The 21,426-nt window shown below is 51.2% G+C and overlaps 1 protein-coding gene, 1 long non-coding RNA gene and 4 other non-coding genes across 6 annotated transcripts; 1 reads left to right on the top strand and 5 right to left on the bottom strand.

Annotated features, from left to right (window-relative positions):
• Nucleotides 1-704: 704 nt before the first annotated feature.
• On the bottom strand, nucleotides 705-3,583 carry LOC124239528 (uncharacterized). The gene is made up of 5 exons (XR_006888650.1): nucleotides 3,293-3,583; nucleotides 2,211-2,309; nucleotides 1,832-1,914; nucleotides 1,446-1,496; nucleotides 705-832 (listed from the first exon to the last, which is right to left on the bottom strand). It is a non-coding gene; the product is annotated as an uncharacterized LOC124239528 (long non-coding RNA).
• Nucleotides 905-978, bottom strand: LOC124240497 (small nucleolar RNA SNORD99). The gene has a single exon (XR_006888891.1). It is a non-coding gene; the product is annotated as a small nucleolar RNA SNORD99 (small nucleolar RNA).
• LOC124240548 (small nucleolar RNA SNORA61) lies at nucleotides 1,672-1,804 on the bottom strand. The gene has a single exon (XR_006888935.1). It is a non-coding gene; the product is annotated as a small nucleolar RNA SNORA61 (small nucleolar RNA).
• On the bottom strand, nucleotides 2,031-2,161 carry LOC124240546 (small nucleolar RNA SNORA44). Its single transcript, XR_006888933.1, has one exon. It is a non-coding gene; the product is annotated as a small nucleolar RNA SNORA44 (small nucleolar RNA).
• LOC124240537 (small nucleolar RNA SNORA16B/SNORA16A family) lies at nucleotides 2,633-2,767 on the bottom strand. The gene has a single exon (XR_006888925.1). It is a non-coding gene; the product is annotated as a small nucleolar RNA SNORA16B/SNORA16A family (small nucleolar RNA).
• Nucleotides 3,584-10,869: 7,286 nt separating the features above from the next.
• Nucleotides 10,870-12,317, top strand: RAB42 (RAB42, member RAS oncogene family). The gene is made up of 2 exons (XM_046663287.1): nucleotides 10,870-11,111; nucleotides 11,781-12,317. The coding sequence occupies exons 1-2, from the start codon at nucleotides 10,870-10,872 to the stop codon at nucleotides 12,202-12,204; spliced, it is 666 nt and encodes a 221-aa protein (XP_046519243.1). The 3' UTR covers nucleotides 12,205-12,317.
• Nucleotides 12,318-21,426: the final 9,109 nt, after the last annotated feature.

Genomic DNA, 21,426 nt, shown 5'->3' with positions numbered 1-21,426 from the left:
GCTAGAAATCTGCATCTGATCTCATTCTATGCTAGAGGAATGGGGAGGTGGGTAGAGCTTGAGGCAAACTGCCTATGCCACAAGAAACCTTCAAAGATCCTTAAGGATGCACCAATCCTAGACTCAGCAAAGGAGAAATACATGTAATTGCAGTTATGGAATTGATCAGACTGTCCTGAAAGGACAGCCTTTTTTTATGAAGAGATTAAGACTATAATTCAGGGGCCAGCCGAGTGGCCAAGTGTTCAGGGTTCACACACTCCACTTTGGCAGCCTGGGGTTTTGCCTGTTCAGATCCTGGACCCAGACCTAGCACCACTATCAAGCCATGATGAGGTGGTATCTCACATGGCACCACCAGAAGGAACAACTAGAATATACAACTATGTTCTGGGGAGGCTTTGGGGAGAAGGAAAAAAAAAAAGACTAATTCAGCTTGGGTCTAATGGAGTATTTAGATACAGAAAAACCAACAATGTGAGAGACATTAATGGGCCAACCCAGTGGCACAGTGGTTAAGTTCACACTGTTCTGCTTCAGTGGCCCAGGGTCTCGCCGGTTTGGATCCTGGGTGCGGTCAGACCTACACACTGCTTGTCAAGCCATGCTGTGGCAGGTGTCCCACATATAAAGTAGAGAAGATGGGCACAGATGTTAGCTCAGGGCTAATCTTCCTCAAAAAAAAGAAAGAAAACTGACAAACATATTTTCATAGTCTTTTATTGGTCAATTATATGCCATGTACCAGCATTAGCAAACAAAAAAAAAAGTCACCATTCCCACCTAAAATAACCTGTTGTCTTAGCTTGCCTCTTCTTGTACCACTTCTCTCCTGTAAAGGAAGTATAAGCCAGTGTGTTAGTATTGCCCCAATTAATCAGTGCCACCCAGACATTTTCCTAAAAGCTGGTCTCAGTCCCATATCCGCATCTATCATCCATAGATGTCCATTCAGATTAGGTTTCATCCTGGACCAGTCACCCTAAAAAAAATACCCTGAGCCAGATGGAACTGTTTCTACCTAATCCATCTCCCACTCTGCCTGCGGGGGGGGGGGGGGGGGGGGGGGTAAAGACTCCATGGTTTGAGGTCACCCCAGACAAGGGAGCATGAGCCCAAGCCACTACAGCACGTTCACGGCAACCAGCCCTTGCTGCCAAAAGTGCAGGGCTGTCCCCTCTGCTGCATTCTACTCACAGCAGGACGTGCTCTTGGCCTCGACGGTGGGCAAATCTGCAAACATTTACTTTTGTTCTCTGGCCATGAGCAGCTAACAAATATGGCACACAAGGAAGGCCAGATATAAATGATGTATTAAAACGCCAAGATTTTTACACAGACCCGAGTGACATCTATTTACTGCACTGCTTAGGGCTCATGACAGTAAAGCACTACCTGAAACTCCAAGGAAGTTGTGATAAAGCTTCAGGTAGTCACTAACTTACCCAGTTCTGTGGATCCACAATCACAGATGAACACAGCTTCCCGGTAACACTCTAAAAAAAGGTACACCATCAAGAGACAAGAAAGCCATTGATGAACCCCTCCCAAATAGAGAAACAACAGCAGTCACCACACCAGCCTCCCAGGGCCTCACATACATCCTCCCTGTAAACCTCAAATTATCCCATTTTACCATGGGAGAAGAAAATAAGTTCAGAGAGAATTCAACCTTGGGTGAAACTAGCCCACATGCTCTATAGCAGACTACAAGCGCCGTGAGGCCAGCTTCAGCATTACTTTTCCTCCTTTTACGACCACCAAGACCAGAGTTCAGATCTGATGGGAAAGGGAACCGGAGGGGCAGGCTGACCTCAACATCTAACTGTACCTTATTCTAAAGCACAGCAATAGCAGCAAGCTGGCATCCTCAGATTCTTCATTATCAGATACCGCCAGGAAACTTGAAGCAACCTGCAGAAAAAAGCGAGAAAGCTCTAAACCAAAAAGTTGACCCAATATACCCATATACATGGAAGTTAACGCAAACACCTGGCCTCGGGGAGAAGGCTTCCAGCCCAGGCCTGAGGTGTTATAGGAAAGGCGAGTGGCAGCTGCAGGTATTATGGTGACCTGAGCTGTCAAAGTCTCTCCAGGTTGTTCTTGCATGCAGTTGGAGATCCCATGGCTACAACCAGCCACAGCCCTTGGAAACATGCTGTTCTGACCCACCAGGTAGCTCCCAAATTAAGTCTCCACAAGAATCCTACCTGGTCCTGAGGCTGCTGTGCTCCATCGCTGTCAAGACCCCAGAGTCCTCACTCACCAGAAAGCAACTTCAGTCATCCTGCAGTCTCCATCTGGCACAGCTAGGGTGGGAACAGTGGTCCTCAGTGATCTTATTGTTCCCTTCATCTGCTCTTCAGAATCATAAAGGTTTGACTGATCTTTGGTCCAGGTACTGATGCCTTAAGCGGGCAATGACTTGCCGCTGGATTTTCCCAGTACAGACATCCAACCCATTCCCATCTGCCTCCATACTGTCTTGGCCTTGGCACGCTACTTCTCGAAGGCCTTATTCTGTTAACTCTACATGCGAGACCCCACCAACGGAACATTTCTGCTGGCCTCTGGAAACGTCAATTCTAGTAAAGCTCTCTGTCTATACCAGAGAAATGGCAAGTACAAGGGGAACTGTCTTTTCCTGAAATGTTGCAGATCAGTTACAGCAAACAGAACGGCGACCGTCGAGGAAAACTGTCACTTTGGGCTCCTTTTTGACCACAGCAGCTATGTGGAAGCAGCTGCAGCTTCGATAAGGGCCACAGGGCAATCCAGGTCACACGACAGCCCCAAGGGCTCTTCAGCCCTCAGACTCACCTAGATCCTGTGCATCTACCGGGACATTCTGGAGACCAAAAAAGAGTACACAGACATCCCACAGTGCCCCATTACCACTTCATTTTACGATGTGCCAGCGTTTTGTCTCATTTAATCTTCACAGCACCATTTTATCATCCCCATTTTACAGACATGAAGTTTAGATCAATTAAGTTTCTGAATGAAGGTCGCCTATCACTACAGAGAGTGATAAAACTGGGATTCAAAATAGGACCTGAATAACTCTAAACCCATCCTCCAAAAAATCTTGTCCCTATATCCACCAGGGTGACCTCCTTAACGTGTGCTGTGCAGCCAGATAATTTGGGTGAAGTCCCTCGCCCAAGGTCACCCAGCAGGTAGCTGTCACAGATAGATTCAATCGAAGGTCAGGCTGACACCACCACGCGGCCTCCCCCAAATCCAGCCACGTCAGGCTCAGCACTGCAGCGCACACGGCCGCGTTACTCACCCGTCACCGGGGCGCAGGGCCGCGCAGGCCGAGGCGGGAGAAGGGCGTCACCCTGGCGGGTTCCGGCCACTCTCACTGCGCATGTGGCCGACGTGGATCCCGCACCTCGGCCCCAGCAGGCTGGCAGGCCCGGCTCCCCGTGTGACGCTCAGCATCCCGCAGCCTCGGGAGGCAGCCCCGGCGAGGGCAGGGCTGGAGGCGGCGAGGCTACAGCGGGGTGCGGCGGGGGATAGGTTTGCATGGCAGCAGGCCGGGCTCCCAAAAAGAAAAAACACCCACAACGCGGCGGCCAGGAGAAAGGACGCTCGCGCATCGGCAGGGGGTTTATATAGACCCTGCCCCTCGCGGCGCGCCTGACAATTGGAGCAGCGCTTCGCACAGCCCGCTGGGAGTTGTAGTCCATTCGCCTTCTGGCGTCGGGAGGCGCGTCCGGTTCCCAGCCCGACGCGCGCGCGGGGCTGCTTTCACAGGTGGTGGAGGAACCGCGTAAAAGGTGCCTTCAGGGTCGGAAGACGGTCGTCGCCCTCCGTTCAGCACTCACTCAATATTGTGCACGGAGCGCTGGGCTCCCAGATGAATGAGACCCGCCGTGCTCTCTGGGGTTCAGTCTGAGAAGACTTTCAAAGTTGGGAAGTTAGCTCTGTGAGCTGAGGAGGGCTCCGCTCAGACCGCCGTGGGCGTGCGGAGCGGCAGCCGCCGAGGCGGTTTCAGGAGGGGCTCTGTGCGGTCCGCTTGGAGGGAGGTCCCGGGGAGGAAGCGCCGATTGATTACTCACGGGAGATGAATGCGTTTTTGTTCAAAGCTTGACTCTTTTCTAATAGATAAGTAACTTTACCGAGTGCTAACTAACTAAACTGCTCGATTATCTCAGCTGGTTTTCGTAATAATCCTGTATTTAGGTATTATAATTATGCCCTTTTTACAGACAAGGAAACTGAGGAATGGATCGCACAGCTAGCGAGCGAGGTAAGAGCTGGCATCTGGAAGTCCGCCGCAGAGACCACGCGCATAATCACTGTGCCGTGGGCACGTTTTGTCCACGGGATGAGTAAGTGTCAGTGTAAAAGCAAAGGGTACGTGTCAGGAGCTAAGCTCCTCTCTGTGCTTAATCTATTTATTAATGTTTATCCTTACATGCACTTTAAAAAGCAGGCACTGCTATTATTCCCATTTTATGGAGAAGGCGACAGACTGAGAAGGTAAGAAACTTTCTGATGACTTCTAAATCTGTTTCTCCACCCCCGCTTTTCTCCTAAGCTCCAGACCTTACATCCTGCTGCTTCCTTGGCTTGGACACTCGGATGTCTGATAAATAGGCCTCTCAGAACACAGCCTTTCCTCCGCCAACCTGCTCTTCCCCTGCTCAGTAAGTCCTTGGAGTGCCACTGGGCTGCTCTCTTTAGCATCCCACATCCAATCCGTCAGCAAATCCTGTGTTCCCCACCTTTAGATGCGTCTAGAATCAGATCACTTCTTATCACCTCCAGTGATGCCATCATTATCACTGACCCACAAGAGCACAGCAGTCTCCCTGATTCTGCCATTGGCCCCTCCAGCCTGGTCTCAACACACCAGCCAGGACGTCAAAGAACAAACGTTTTTAATTTTGATGAAGTCCAATATATTGATTGATTTCTTTTGTAGTTTGTGCTTTTTATGCCCTATTTTTAAGATCTTTGCCCAACTCAAAGACGTTAAGATTTTCTCCTGTTTTCTTCCAGAAGTTTAATAGTTATAGCTCTTGCATTTAGATCTATGATTCATTTTGAGTTAATTTTTTTTTAAAGATTTTTTTGTTTCCCTTTTCTCCCCAAAGCCCCCAGTACATAGTTGTATGTTCTTCGTTGTGGGTCCTTCTAGTTGTGGCATGTGGGATGCCGCCTCAGCGTGGCTTGATGAGCAGTGCCATGTCCACGCCCAGGATTCGAACCAACGAAACACTGGGCCGCCTGCAGCAGAGCGCGCGAACTTAACCACTCAGCCACGGGGCCAGCCCCTTTTTTGAGTTAATTTTTGTGTATGATGTGAGGTACGAGTCAAGGTTTATTTGTTTATTGCATATGGCTATCTAATTGTTCCATCTTCATTTGTGGAAAAGATTATCTTTTTCCGCCTAATTGCTTTGTCCCCTTTGTTAAAAATCAATTGACCACATGTGTAGGTCTGTTTCTATACTCAAAACTACACTGTCTTGATTACTGCAGCTTTTTAGTGTCTTGAAATAGGGTAATGTAAGTCGTCCAACTTTGTTCTTTTTCAAAATTGTTTCAGCTATTCAGAATCCTTTGCATTTCCATATAAATTTTAGTATCACCTAATTTGTATCTTTTAAAAAGCCTACTGGGATTTGGTTGGTATTGCATTGATTCTATAGATGAATCTGAGGAGAATTCACATCTTAACAATATTGAGTCTTCTCATCTTTGAGGATGGCATATCTCTTCATTATTTAAGTGATTTTTAATTTCACTCAACAACGTTTTGTAATTTTCAGTGTACGGGTCTTGCATCTTAAATATCTTTTGTCAGATTTGTTCCTAAGTTTTTCATATTTTTGATGCTATTATAAGTGGTATTATTTTTGTCAATTTCAAATTCCAAATGGTCATTGCTAGTGTATAGACATAGAGTTAATTTTTGCATATTGACTTCATCCTGCAGCCTTGCTACTTCATTCTTATGGTTCACTTATTAGTTCTAGTGGCTTTTTTGTAAGTTCCTTAGGATTTTTCACATCTGTGAATAGACAGATTTATTTCTTCCTTCCTAATCTAGATGCCTTTTATTTCTTTTTCTTGTTGTATAGTACTGGCTAGCACTTCCAATACAATGTTGAATTAATAAGTGACATTTCATAAAATTAAAAACTCTTGATTTTCTTTTTTTTAAAGATTTTATTTTTCCTTTTTCTCCCCAAAGCCCCCCAGTACATAGTTGTGTAGTTTTGGTTGTGGGTCCTTCTAGTTGTGGCATGTGGGATGCCGCTTCAGTGTGGTTTGATGAGCGGCGCCGTGTCCACACCCAGGATTCGAACCGGTGAAACCCTGGGCCGCCAGAAGTGGAGCATGCGAACTTAACCACTGGGCCATGGGGCCAGACCCCACTCTTGATTTTCAAATGACATTGCTAAGAAAATAAAAGCAAGAGACAAACTGGGAGAAAATATTTGCAAAACATATATCCAACAAGGGACTTGCATCTAGAACATAAAAATTCTTAAAAGTCAACAATAAAAAGTGAAACCACTCAATTAAAAAAAAGAGCATAAAATTTGAAAGACAGTTCACTGAAGAAGATAAACAGATGGCAAATAAATACATGAAATGATGATCAACATTATCAATCGTTAGGGAAATGCAAATTAAAACTACAGTGAGATAACATTACAAATTCATTGGAATGGCTAAAAATTAAAAAGGTTGACAATATCAAGTGATAAGAAAGTGGAGCAACTGGAACTTTCTGGGTTTTTTATTTATTTATTTTTTGGTGAGGAAGATTGTCGCTGAGCTAACATCTATGCCAGCCTTCCTCTATTTGGTATGTGGGATGCCGCCACAGCGTGGCTTGGTGAGTGGTGTGTAGGTCTGTGCCCGAGATCCAAACCTCTGACCCCTGGGCTGCCAAAGCAGAGCGTGTGAACTTAACCACTATGCCACAAGGCTGGCCCCTGGAATCTTCATACAGTGTTCAGAATTGTAAAATGGTACAACCACTTTTGAAAACAGTTTGGCGGTTTCTAAAAAAGTAAAATATGCACCCACCGTATGACAACATTGCACTATGCAGTATCTCCCGAGAGAAATGAAAGCATACATCCATGCCAAGACTTGAACATGAATGTTCATAGCACATTTATTTGTAATAGCCAGACTGGAAACCACGCAATGTCCTTCAACAGGGGATTGGATAAACAACTTGCCGTGTATTCATACAGTGGAATACTACTCAGTTATGAAAAGGAACAAACTTGATACATGCAACAAAATGGAGAAATCTTAATGCTGTGGAGTGAAGGAAACCAGACAAAGACTGCATACTGTATGATTTCATTTCTGGAAAATATAAACTAATCTCCTGTGGTGGAAAGATTAGTGGTTGCCTGGGAGGGGGAGGTCAGGAGAGAAGAATCAAAAAAGGACATGGGGAAACTTTTGGGGGTGATAGATGTTCATTATCTTGATTGTGGTAATGGTTTCATGTGTGTACACATGTCAAAACTCATCATATTGTACATTTTTAATATGTGCAGTTTATTGTGTGTCAATTATACCACAATAAAGATGTAACAAAAAAGTAAACAAGAAAAAAATTTTTAAGATTCATACCTGAGCCAACGTTTGTTGCCAATCTTCTTTTTTTCTTCTTCTTCTCCCCAAAGCCCCCCCAGTACATAATTGTATATTTTTTTAGTTGTGGGTCCTTCTAGTTGTGGCATGTGGGATGCCACCTCAGCACGGCTTGATGAGCGGTGCCATGTCTGCACCCAGGATCCGAACTGGTGAAACCCTGGGCTGCCGAAGCTTGCAAACTTAACCACTTGGCCATGGGGCCAGCCCCTATAGCACTTCTTGCCCCCTGGCATCACATTATATATGTATTCATTTTCTGTCTTCCTCATTACAATGTGAGCTCCCCAAGAACAGGAATTGTGTCTTTTCTTCTTACCTTTTTTTTTTTTTTTTTTTTTTTGCTGAGGAAGACTGGCCCTGAGCTAACATCCATGCCCATCTTCCTCTACTTTATATGTGGGACGCCTACCACAGCATGGCTTGCCAAGCTATATAAGTGCCTGGTGTGTCAGAGATAGGCAGCATTTATTGAAATAATTAGTAAGTGAATGAATTAATTAATGAATAAGCCCTGGCCAAGGCCACATAGCTAGTAAGTGGCACTTGGAACTAAAACCCAGATCTGTCTAATGCAAAAGGTGCATAACCTTGCCTGCTGTGTTACACAGTTCTTCCAGAACTACCCTGTGAAGTGGGCGCCATGATTCACCTCACTTGGCAGACCAGGAAGTAGGGTTGGAGAGGAGAAATGACTTCTTCCCCAGGGTCACGTAGTGAGTCTATGGCAAGGTCAGCTGACATCTGGATTTGGCTGCCAGGTGCAGTCGGAGGCAGACACATGACCCCAGCCCACAGCAGGAGCATCCAGGAGAGGAAGTTCAAGGAGTCAGATGCTGACAGTGCACACTGCCCACATGCGCTAACCACAGAGGCTTCTGGGAAGGCTGGGTTCAGACTGCATTTCAAGCTGTTTCATGCCTCTCTGCCTTTGCCCAGCCACCGCTGCCTGCAGCGCCCTTCCTCCCTGACCTCCCAGCTCCCACTTATCCTTGGAGACCCTGCTTGAGCATCACCTCCTCCAAGAGTCCTTCTCTGTCCTTGCAGCTGCCTGAGTCTAGGTCTATCGTATTTGAATGAATAATGAGCGAATGAATGAATGGCACTTATTCACTTTCATTCATTCATTCAATCATAAATATTGAGTTCCTACTTTGTGCCAAGCGCTGAGGATACAACCGTTGGTCCCTGCCCTCCAGGGGCTTGAGCCTAGCAGGGAGACATCACAGTGGACAAAAGGGCATGTGACCTCATTGGCCAGTCAGTGAGGGGCTTCCTGAGGCCCGAAGTAGGGGTGTAAAGAGCAAAAGAGGAGTGTTCCTGGCAGAGGGCTGGGAAGAGGAGAGATGCCCAGCACGTGTAGAGCTCAGAGTACCAGCGGGAGGTAAAGTAGGGGCTGGGGGCATCCACACGGGCCTCATGCAAAAAGTATTTATTCAGCTGAACCGAGCAAGGCGAGGAGACCATCCCGACGGAGGAATCCGTGGGGCAGGTGGGAGTGGTTCGGGCAGAGCTGGCAGAGAGATTCCTCCCCAACACACACACCCTTCTGGAGGCTCCTCGTGGTTCCTGGTCTCTCCTACTCCTGGAGGTGGGGGGCGAGCAGAGACTTGGACCCCTTCAGGCTCTACCATGCAGGTGACTAGTCGCCGCGATTACCTGGAGACCTGACAAAATGGCTTCTCACTGTTTTATTTCGAGTTAGCCAGAAGAAAACTGGCCCTTCCCAGATCCCCAACCTGTCTGGCCGGAAACAGAAATAGCAAACAAGGCTTTGGCCTTGGATGGACTTGGGAGCTAGTCTCAGTTTTCCCTGCTCAGTGACCTTGGGCTGGTTTAACTTTTCTGTAAAAATTGGCACAATAGGGGCTGGCCCGGTGGCATAGTGGTTAAGATCAAGTATTCCACTTCAGCGGCCCAGGATTTGCACCCGAATCCCAGGTGCTGACCTAGCATGGCTCATCAAGCCACGCTGTGGCAGCGTCCCACATAAAGTAAAGGAAGATTGGCACGGATGACAGCTTGGCGACAATTTTCCTCAAGCAAAAAAAGGAAGATTGGCAACAGATGTTAGCTCAGCGCCAATCTTCCAAGAATAAAAAAAGAAATTAGCAGAATAACAACACCTACTCACAAGGTTGTGTGGGGAGGAAATGTGATGTTGTGATGGTTTGTGACAGTGAGGGTTACCCCCTCCTCCAATTTGCCAAAACAAGTTAACCTGGTAAAATCTACCCAGAGTGGCATAGTGGGATTAAACTAATAGATGAGCTGTTTGGGACCAGCCAGAACGCCAGCCTTGATGCCCTGCGTCTCCGGAGGCCAGACTGGCAAGGGTGGAGTGGATCTTAGAAGCAAAGGTGCCTCCCTTGCCCTTGCCCCTAACCCAAGTGGGTCCTGACCACCGAGACTTGGTCCTCTTGTGATTTGATTTACAGGCCTCTTCTGTGGCCTCAAGGGGGTAATGAAGAGTGAGATAAACCCCAGCGTAAGTCCCAGCTCTGCTGTGTGACCTGAGACAAACCCCACAGCTGAGCCTCAGTCTCCTCAGTTCTAAAATGGGCCCACTATGACCCTCTCAAAGGGTTGCTGCCCCCAAAGCATAAGGGACTGACCACCCGGCCTCATAAATTCCAGCTGTCCAGTCCACAGGCCAACTGCACTCCCTCTGGAATCTCAGGAGTCTGTCTGTCCTGCCTCCTCCCCCAAGTGTCCAAGTCCCTGTCTGGGCCCCGGGAGGAAGCCGTGGGGGCTGTTGAACATGGACCCTGAACGTTGAAAAGGAGGCCCCAGGCCAGGGCAAACGGGCTCCGGGAAAAGGGCAGCTGGGTGGGGAGGGAGCATCTCTATACCGTCAGCTTTCTGGAGTGGCGTCGCCAGGTCCCTGAGCAGGGGCCCACCTGGGGAATTAAGAGGAGAGGGGCCTGGAGAGAGACACCATCCCAGCGAGTGAGCCAGTGAAGCGGATGCTCTCGTTCCCGAGCCTCCCCAACCCTCCTCCCGGGTGTCTCGGGCGTCTCTCTGTCCTCTGAAGCAGGGGTCATCGTTATCCCTGTTTTACAGAGAAGAAAACTGAGGCTCAGAGGAAGCGACTTGGCCAGCATCCTCGGGCCCGGGGCGCCCTCTGCTCCACTGTCCCCCGCGCCGCGGTGACCGCTCAGTGGCCTGGCGCGGGGGAGGGCCCGGGGCGGGGCCCGGGGCGGGCGGCCGGGAGGCGAGCCGCGGGCCATGGAGGCTGGGGGCTGCCTCTACCAGTTCCGGATCGCGCTGCTGGGGGACGCGGCCGTGGGCAAGACGTCGCTGCTGCGGCGCTACGTGGCGGGCGCGCCCGGGGCCCCGCAGCCGGAGCCCGAGCCCGAGGCGGAGCCGCCCACGGTGGGCGTCGAGTTCTACAGCCGCGCGCTGCAGCTGCCGGCCGGGCCGCGCGTCAAGCTGCAGCTCTGGGACACGGCGGGCCACGAGCGCTACAGGTGCGGGGCCGTGGGCCGGGGGGTGGGCCCGACTGAGGGCGTCGATGCCCGTCCTCCCGGCCAGGGGGTCCCTCAGAAGAGTCAACCTCAGAGGCCCAAGGAGAGCTCTAGGGGTCCCTGCCCTGGGTCTCTGGTCCTTCACTCTGAGACAGTCATCCTCCAACTACGGCTGGGGGAGCCAAGGCCCTGAGCAGGACCCTGAGACCTGGTGCCGCCCTAGAGGGACCTCCAGGCCTCGGGGGGAGGGGTGGGAAGATTTGGACGTTGAAAGCTGGAGGGATGAATGCTGAGAGAGCCCACAGAGGCAGAGAAAGGGAGGCGTCCCAGAGACAGAAAAGGAAGAGAGATGGATGTTGGCCTTGAAGGATGCGGAGGAGTTTGCCAGGCAAAGAATGCGAAACAAAGACCAGCTTTGTTTCAGGAAAACATCAGGCTTCAGGAGAGGGAGCGGAGGAATGGGCAGGAGGGTGTGTGAATCACACCCGCTCCCTAACTGGGGAGGACGCAGTCTTGTGGGACAGACACAGACACCGAATACGGGGAACAAAAGCACAGGACAGTGTGAAATGAGCTATCTGGGGGGATGAGGCAGTCAGGGGATGGGGGTCCTGCTTCTGGGGGTGTCTGGAAGGCATCAGCCTCTTCCAATGCACTCTTCAACCCCACCAGGTGCATCACCAGGTCCTTCTACCGGAACGTGGTGGGTGTCCTGCTGGTCTTTGATGTGACAAACAGGAAGTCCTTTGAACACATCCCAGACTGGCACCAGGAGGTCATGGCCACTCGTGGCCCCGACAAGGCCATCTTCCTGCTGGTTGGCCACAAGAGTGACCTGCAGAGCACCCGCTGTGTCTCGGCTCAGGAGGCAGAGGAACTGGCCACCTCCCTGGGCATGGCCTTCCTGGAGACCTCAGCCAAAAATAACTGCAACGTGGATCTGGCTTTTGACACCCTTGCTGATGCCATCCAGCAGGCCCTGCAGCAGGGGGACATCAAGCTGGAGGAGGACTGGGGGGGTGTCCGACTTATCCACAAGACCCAAATCGCCAGGTCCACCAGCAGGAAGCAGCACCCAGGCCCATGCCACTGTTGACTCTGGGAGGGAACCGGTTAAAGTGGTGCTGGCCTCCGAGGAGCTGGCGGGAGGGAGAGTTAGTGTCCCTCTGGAGGGCAAATGGAAGAATGTATCCAAAGGGTTAATATAAAGTCTCCTGGCAAAGTCATGCTTCCTGGGTTTTGAGGTCTCCGGAGCTCAGCCACTCTCTACCAGAAGGGTCTAAGGCCAGACCTTCCTGTCTTTGACCCTGTTTCCTGTTTGTCCCTGGGGCTCATAAAAGACCCCACCTCTCAGGGAGGTGCGGGCATGAATGAGATAATGGATGGGATATGCTCAGCCAGAGCATGCCACTCAGTGAGAATCGAATGACAAGAGCTGTCATCACCATTCTCTCTTGGCCGGGCCGTGACCATTTCTGGCAGCATCCCTGGGCTCGGACGCCGAGATGCTCAGCGTCTGGACGCCGCTGCACAGGTGAGGATGGGTGCAGGGCATTTCTGGGAGAGCCCGCCTCGCAGCCTCCTTACGTCCTCAGGCTTGGAGGAGTCTTTTTGTAAAAATTTCTTGGTGAGGAAGATTAGTCCTGAGCTAACTAGTCCTTTTCGCTGAGGAAGATTGGCCCTGAGTAACATCTGTGCCTATCTTCCTCTATTTTATATGTGGGAGTCCTGCCACAGCATGGCTTGATGAGCGGTGCTAGGTCCGTGCCTGGGATCTGAACCAGTGAACTCCAGGCCACCGAAGCAGAGTGCATGAACTTAACCACTATGCTACCAGGCCAGCCCCTTGGATGAGTCTTAAAGTGTGGCCTCAAACCCAGGGTTGCTGCCCAAGCCCCTCCTCCAAGGCCAGGGGCTGGATCTGGATCTGGGATGAACATGAATGAGCAGCTCCAAAGTTGGGCACCCAGTGGACACTGGGATTAGCCACCAAGATCCCCTTTCGGGGCTGAAGATCCAACCTATAGCCTCGCCACCCTGGCTGCTGGGAGTGCTGCCCAATGAGGGACCTCAGCTTGCCGCACTTTCTGGGATCTGCCCACCCCTCAGGGGCAGCCACCATGCAATGTCACTCTAAGGGGGGAGGCTGCTCAAAGGCCCAGCCCTCTTGTCCCAACACTGGACAACTCTGAAGGTCAAACCCAGCTTCATCACTCTCTCTGGGAGGCCACTGTTGCAACATCACAGCTAAGTTCTTCCTCTGCTCAATCCTGCTTCCTTCCTTTCCTCCCCGAAGCAGGTACTGAGTTCAAGAATCTTCTCATGTCTGCACACCAACCTCCAACTCAGTCTGCCTTGCAACAGAAACTGCTAGGCAGAGAATGTCCTGGAGCAATCAGGGCAGGCTTCATGGAGGAAATGGGGTTTATGTTGGGAAGAATCTCAACAAGTGTAGAGGGTGTGTCTTGGGGGTGTCATTGTGCCAGTGGGCATGAGAAGGGCATGGGCAGCTGCCACAGCAAAAAGAGTGCACCCACTTAACTCACTTTGGGACCTGGAGCCGGTACAGTCCACCTCCTTGAGTCCAGATTCCTTCTCAGTAACATGTGACTGATAATCCCTCCTTCCTAGGTTCTTGGGAGGTTTTCAATCAGGGTGAGTTTCTTAGCTTCCTCCCCACGGGGCCTGGGCCGGGTGGGTCTCCCTGTGCGTGGACTGCCTCCTCCTTTTAAAACAGCATCACTCAGCCTTATGACAGTCTTGCAAGGTCAGCACGATCATGCTCGTGTCACACAGGGGAAAGCCTGGGTCAGGAGAGGGAAGTGATCTCTAGAGCACATGACCGTTCCTTCAGCAGATCTTTCTAAGGAGCATCTCCTCTGTTCTGGGCTCTGGAAATACATCCGTGAACATGACAGGAAACCCCTCCTGGGGCTGACATTATAGTGGAAGAGAGAAAAAACGAGGCAGTAAGTGAATGAAATGGTTTCTCGTTTGTAAGTGCTGTAAAGACCACAGGTCCCAGGGATGGGACTGAGAGTGACAGGGGCTCCTTTAGAGCTTGTGGTCATGGAGGGCCTCTCTGAGGAGATGACCTTTGAGCTGAGACCCGGAGGAGGAGGAGGAGCCAAGCTAAGAGCAGAGACTCAGGCAGAAGGAAGAGCGGCCAGCACTGATGGAGCCCTCCTTGTTAACAAGGTAGGTACCAGGTACGCTTATGACTCCATTTTACTGATGTGGAGACTGAGGCCCAGAGAGCTTAAGTGAAGCCAGTAAGTAAAGGGGGAGCCCCGAGGCAAGGAAGAGCCGGGCTCTTTGTAGGAATTTACTGGAGATCTGAGCAGCTACAGTGAAGTGAAGAAGCAGGGAGTGACCTGCAACTGGGCTTGTGGCTTCTGATCTCGTGGAGCTTCCCCGTAGTAAAAGTCTACAGTGAGGCTTGTTTGGGAGATAAGCGGCTGGTCCTGGGGAGGGAGGTGGGGCTTTGGCCGTCGGGTGCTCAAAGCAAATCCCCAAATCCCTGGAAAAAAGAGAGGAAGAAAAAGCTGACCCTCCCCGCTCGGGATCCTGGCGGGGCATTGGAGGACCAGCCCGAAGCGCTGGCCCACCCAGGACAGGGTCCACCTCCAGGGGAGAGACAGTGCCCATCGTCCCCAGTTGCCTCCCTTGAGGAATGTTCAGCAGGCTGGAGTCACACATCTCCCTGACCCTCACAGCCTCAGTTTCCCATCTGTGAAGCAGGGATAAGCACAGTTTCTGTCTCACAGGGCTGTTGTGAGGATTAAACGCGCTATTATGGCCACATATGGCTCATGCACTGTGAGCTATGTCTTTTGCTAATGGCTTATTAACCCCGCAGCAACCCTGTGACTTTGGCTCATCTTGTCCGTTTCACAGACAGGGACCTAACGTCGGGGCAGGAAACTGGTGTGGCTGAATCTGTGAACCCAGGGCAGCGTAGTGCTCCACTAGCCTCGTCCACTGCCTTGGGCCGGGCCTGGAAGGTCCTACCTTGCCTCAGGGCTCTGAGCACCCCCGTCACAAGCCCCCTGGGTGTGGCAAAACCTCTCGAGACTCTACGTGGCTTTGATGGGTGTGATTCTGGACGGATGCAGCCCTGCCCAGCCCCGAGCCCGCTGGCTAGAGGAAAGGCAGAGGACAGCAGTGGAGAGAGGGAGGAGGCCGAGAGGGGCAGGCCCACCTGAGAGCTGAGCCCCACCTCCCACCACTGTTCATTTGCAGGCCTTCTCTCCTGGGAGCAGGCCCCGCACCCAGTTTGCCATTGCTGTCACAGTTCAGGCCCCCTGGTCTCCAGTGTAGATCTTGAGGGTCTCAGGTCTCTAGGGTGGCCTGTGTGATTCAGCATCCACATTGCCCCAGAGGGATCTTTTTAAAGTAGATTGGACCTGGCTGCTCCCCTCCTGGAATCCTTCTCCGGCTCCCCATCACCCACTGGATAAAATCCAAACCTGTCCCCTGACCCTGGTCCAGGCCTTTCCTGATCTGGTGCCTGCTGCATCTCCACCCGCTTTGCCCCGCCAGATTCTGAACCACTTGCAGGCCTGGGCATTGCACGTGCTGTTTCCTTTGCCTGGACGGCCCCAGCCCTCTCTCTCCTCCCTGTGATATCACCTCCTCTTAACCATCACATTATCCCGGCTGCCAAAATTAGGGCAGGCTTGGCAGTCACACCTGATTTGAATCCCAGCTCCACTATGTATAACTGTGGAACCCTGGGCGTCATCATCCTAAGCCTCAGTGGACTCATCTGTAAAATGGGGATAAAAATATCTACCTCACGGGGTTTTAGAAAGGATCAGAGGAGAAATCAAAGGCAGTGCTTGTCACACGGTGGGAATTCCCGAAATGGAGTCCCCTCCTCGTTCCCCTGAGGGTTTTGCTATTAATCACTGTAACGGAACAGAGACTACCAAAGTAACCACTTTGGGGAAATAACAAGGATTTCCAGACACTAACAAAGTTCTTAAAGGTCCTGACCTCCTTCTGGAGATATGGAATGGGCTCTGCTTTCTTATTAAGGGTGAAGTTCTAGAATCTTCCCTTTGGGTTTATCCCTAGGCTATTCTGAGCAAGCAAAGCTCCCTCTCCAAGGCAGCACCCTGGCCAAACCCTCCAGCCACAGCAGCTTCAACAGAACAGGCTCCTTGGCCTCTAGACCCTTTTTTTTTTTTTCTGGTGAGGAAGATTGTCACTGAGCTAACATCTATGCCGATCTTCCTCTATTTTGTTGTGGGATGCCGCCATAGTATGGCTTGATGAGTGGTCCTAGGTCCACGCCCAGGATCCAAACCTGTGAATCCTGGGCTGCTGAAGTGGAGCGTGCGAACTTAACCACTATGCCACCAGGCCAGCCCCTCTAGGGCTTTCCATGAGCTGTACCCTCAGCCTGAAAACCTTGCAATCCAGGCCTGAATCTATCCCGTTTGCCTTTTAGAAGGAACAGAGCCAAAGTCTGCCACCATGGGACCCTGTCTGAAGATTCTGCCTGCTCTGGGGGCAGTGGGTGAAGAGGGAAGACCCATCCTGTTCACCAGGCACAGGCTGGAACTGCAGGCGTCTGGGTAGGAACCCAGCCTCTGTGCTCTATGTCTGAGCCGCGGTCTCTTCATGGTAAAATAAGAGTGATTCCCAGGGCCGGCTGGGTGGTGTAGCAGTTAAGTTCGCATGCTCTGCTTCAGCGGCCTGGGGTTCACTGATTCGGATCCTGGGTGCAGATCTACGCACTGCTTATCAAGCCACGCTGTGGCAGGTGTCCCACATATAAAGTGGAGGAAGATGGGCACGGATGTTATCTCAGGGCAGTCTTCCTCAGCAAAAAGAGGAGGATTGGCGGCAGATGTTAGCTCAGGGCTAATCTTCCTCAAAAGAGTGATTCCCACCTCACAGGCTTGCTAGAGGATTAAATATGACGTGTGTTAAGTGCCCAATAAGCGTTAAGTTCCTTCTGCTAACAAGCCCCCTTTGTGTCTTTCATGTGTTGTTCCTTTACCTGGAACATCCTTCCTCCATCTCTGTCAAAATTCTGTTCATCTTTCCGGGCTGGCCCCATAGCACAAGGGTTAAGTTCCGTGTGCTCTGCTTCAGTGGCCCGGGATTGTGGGTTTGGATCCCGGGTGCAGACCTACACCATTCATCAGCCATGCTGTGGCAGTGACTCACATACAAAGTAGAGGAAGATTGGCACAGGTGTTAGCTCAGGGCTAATCTTCCTCCAACAAAAAAAGAGGAAGATTGGCAATGGATGTTAGCTCAGGGCAAATCTTCCTCACCAAAAAAAAAAAACTTCTGTTCATCCTTCAAGGCTCGGCCCAACCTAATATATCAGTTCCTTCTCTGAGCCTTTAGGCACATGAGTGGCTCTCTTCTTTGGAGATTTCAGGCTGTGTTCTCTTTATCTTTTTGCCCCACTACACTGTAGCTCTTCAAGGCCAGGGCTGATTCTCTTCGGGAGGGTGCCTTGGGCAAGGGAACACTGGGCTTTTTAAAACTACTATGGGGGGGTGGCCAGCCTGGTGGTGTAGTGGTTAAGTTTGCACCCTCTGCTTTGGTGGCCTGGGGTTCACGGGTTTGGATCCTAGGTATGGACATAAACACCGCTCATCAAGCCATGCTTTGGTGGGGTCCCACATACAAAATAGAGGAAGATTGGCACAGATGTTAGCTCAGGGACAGTCTTCCTCAGCAAAAAGGAGGATTGGAACAGATGTTAGCTCAGGGCCAATCTTCCTCACCAAAAAATAAAATATATTACGGAAATTTTCAAACATACCAAAACTAAAGCAGCTGGTATAAAGTATAAAATAGTACAAAGAACTCCTTGTATCCGTAACTCAGCTTCAACAAATATCAACAGGAATGGCCCATCTTGTGTGGCTTTTCCCCCTCGCTGTATGAATGTTTATTCAGGATCCTGGCTCTGGCAGGGAACCGGGGCTCCAGCTCTTGTTGACAGGTGTGGATCTTTCCAGAGCCCCTGGCTGGGACAACTCCTGTGAAGTCTCAGTTGGGAAGGGCAAGCTCTGCACTGCACAACCCTCATTCCTGCAGGTACAGGCCCAGGGCTGGGACTCAGGCCAGCAGAGAGGAAGAAGGGACGTCCTAGCATATGGGGGCTATGGCCTGCTCCCCATGGTCTTTCAAGCTACCACCTGGGGAACACGCAGGAGGGATATGGGACCAGGGCCTCTATTTTGGGGAAGCCCTGCTTCTGTTTTGATGGGACCTAGCTCTGCAAGGTGGTTTCAAATGGCACTCTGTGACATGTCCTTGCAGAGGTGTGGCGGAAGCTTCACTAAGCCTGGGTCTGGGCATGTGCTGGGGAGCCCAGACCTGGAAGCCCCTGATCGTCTTGGGGTTCTGCTTCAGTTCTCTTGCCGTGCATCTGAACCAGCCCAGGGCCACGTGCTTTGTGCCTCAGCTCTGGTCTGGTTCCTTCTCTCCACTGGCCTCCTGCATCGTCCCACCTTCGCTCTCTGGAAGTACCAGTTCACATCATCCTTCTAGGAGATGCGACTGTGGGCAAATCATCCTTGCTGAGGCGCTACCCAGAGGGCATCTCTGTCGAGGGCGTCACCCAGACGGTGCTGGCGGACTTCTCCATGCACTTTGTAGAGGGAGAGCCCGGGGTCCAGGTAAAGATCCAGTTCTGGGTCACAGCTGGCCAGGAGAGGTTCCAGTGAACATGGCAGTGGCAGGCCCCTGAGCTTGGCCCCTGCCTGCTGCCTTCTACACCACCCACCCCTGAGGGGGAGAGCCCACGCCCCAGGAAGAGAAGGGGCCAGAGAAGGGGCCTTGGAGGCCATGAGAAGGATGGACTATGGACCAAGAGCACAGGTCTGAGTCCTGGCCTGCTCAATGACTCCAAATGGGTCACATTACCCCTTTGGAACCCAGTGTTCTTACCTGGAAAATAAAGGGCTACTCTGAGTGACTCTAGAAGCCTTTTCTAACTACCCATAATTAGGAGAGCTCAGTCCAGCTCCGCCCGCCCCCTCCCTGCCTCACCTCATGCAGGCATAGGCCACCCTCCACAGGATGGCTTCCTGGTCCCAGATGGCTCCTCCTGTGTCCTCAAAACTCAGCCCCATTGTTGCGACCCTCCCCACCCCGCCTTTTGGTTAATTCCTTCTCAGGAAAACCTCTGAAGCCTGACTCCTTTTAGTCCAAATTAACTGTAGTAACCTCCTGGCTGGGCCCCGCCTTGCCTGCTCCCATTCCACTCTCCACACTGGCAGCCAGAGCAAGGCTTTTACCATGCAAATATAGTCACCTCCGTCCTCCATCCAAAATGCCACTGGCTTCTCAACCCTGTACAGTGCTTTCAAACTTTTTGTTTATATGCCCGTTTTTAGCATCAGAATCCTCTTATCAGATGGAATTTTCCCATAGCCCTAAAGTGACGAGTAATTAAGAGATTGCTCAGGCTGAAGAAGGCACGCATGTGTGGCAGCCTCCAAAGCATGGGCACTGGGCCATACCACTAAGCCTGAGAGCTATCCACCCACCACGCTCACTTTGTGCTCATCTCTGGCCCTCCTCTCCTAATGCTGCACCTTGTGCTTGAGCAGCACTGACGCACTCACTTCTTCACACCACTAGGCCTTTGCATATGCTGTTCCCGTTCCTTAGTTACTCCCCTCTGTGTGTCCACGGGACTAAGGGAGACAGTTTAGGGCACAGTTAAGAGTGCCGGCTCTGGAGTCAGATGCACTTGGCTGAAATCTCGGACCATCACTACTTACTGTATGATCTTGAGTAAATTACTTAAACTCTCGAAGTCTTAGTTTCCTCACTGGAAAACAGGATTAAATGAGATATTACAAAAGGAGCTTGACACATACTAGGCATATTCTTTCTTCTTCAGCCTTCTTGGGAACACACCATGAGCTCATCCACAGGGGGTGCTCAGCAGGGCACAGGGTACCAAGTAAGCACCCTGCAAAGGCCCTCCCGATGCTGGAGCACAGGCCTCCATCAGCCCCGCTACCCCTCCAGCTCCTTGGCACGTGTTAAGGCCTCTGTGTGCACGGCACTGTGCCAGGCTCTGGGCAACAAAGACGAGCAGGTGTGGTTACTTAGCGAGGCAGAGGGCCTCGTGCCCAGGGTGGGGGCAGAGCCACATCAGAGATGGGCAGAGTCAGATCCCGTACAGATCACTTGGTGACACCCTTCTCTCCTGTACCCCCACATCGTCACCAAGGCCTGCGAGCACACCACTTAAACATCTTCCCAGTTCACCTCTTCTCTCCCCTTTATCACCACCTCACTCCAGGCAGCAGCCTTCTAATGAATCTCCGCCTCCATGACCGCCCCCTCTTCCCCTCCAGTCTATCTGTTTGCCACTGCTGGCCAAGGCGATCTTTTCAAAATGCAAATCTGACCATGTCATGCTCTTGCTTAAAATCCTTCAATGGCTCCTGTTACCTTTTGGGTAAAGCGCACTCTGTGCTGGGCCTACAAGGCACCGCATGACCTGGCCCGCCTCTCCTCAGCACAGTCCTCAGGCTGTACATGCAGTTCTCGCTCCAGCAAAGAGATCCCCACTTCCCTTCACCTGGTCCCTCAAATTACGGCTCAACTGGTCAGACCCCCTCTGCCAGCCCTGTGACCTCTCCCTTGCAGCCTTGTCACGGTGGCAGTTCTCCATTTATCCAATCGCAGGATTGCTCCCTCTGTTTCCGTTCATCATTGTAGCCCAGGCCTAGCACAGGCACAGCGTCTGAATACTCGCTGACTGAACGAGCCCCTCAGTGTGCAGCTAGGACAAGACGCAGAGAGATGAGGCCACTTACCTGTCACACAGCTGATCACTAAGACTTCAAGAATTGAAGTCTCTTTGGGCCGGCCCAGTGGCTCAGCGGTTAAATGCGCACGTTCCGCTTTGGCAGCCCAGGGTTTGCTGGTTTGGATCCCGGGTGCAGACATAGCACCGCTTGGCAAGCCATGCTGTGGTAGGTGTCCCACATATAAAGTAGAGGAAGATGGGCATGGATGTTAGCTCAGGGCCAGTCTTCCTCAGCAAAAAGAGGAGGATTGGCAGCAGATGTTAGCTCAGGACTAATCTTCCTCAAAAAAAAAAAAAAGAAAAAAGAATTGAAGTCTCTTGATTCCACCCCAACTCTTTCCATTAAACTGCCTGATGCCCTGGTCACCTCTGTCCTCAATGGAGGATTCAAAACCTTTTTTTTTTTTTGAGGAAGATTAGTCCTGAGCTAACATCTGCTGCCAATCCTCCTCTTTTTGCTGAGGAAGACTGGCCCTGAGCTGACATCCATGCCCATCTTCCTTTACTTTCTAT

The sequence above is a fragment of the Equus quagga genome, chromosome 5, assembly GCF_021613505.1.
Source record: "Equus quagga isolate Etosha38 chromosome 5, UCLA_HA_Equagga_1.0, whole genome shotgun sequence".
Classification (NCBI taxonomy): Eukaryota; Metazoa; Chordata; class Mammalia; order Perissodactyla; family Equidae; genus Equus; species Equus quagga.
The sequence above is the reverse complement of the archived record's forward strand: the minus strand, read 5'-3'. Positions and strand labels throughout refer to the sequence as shown.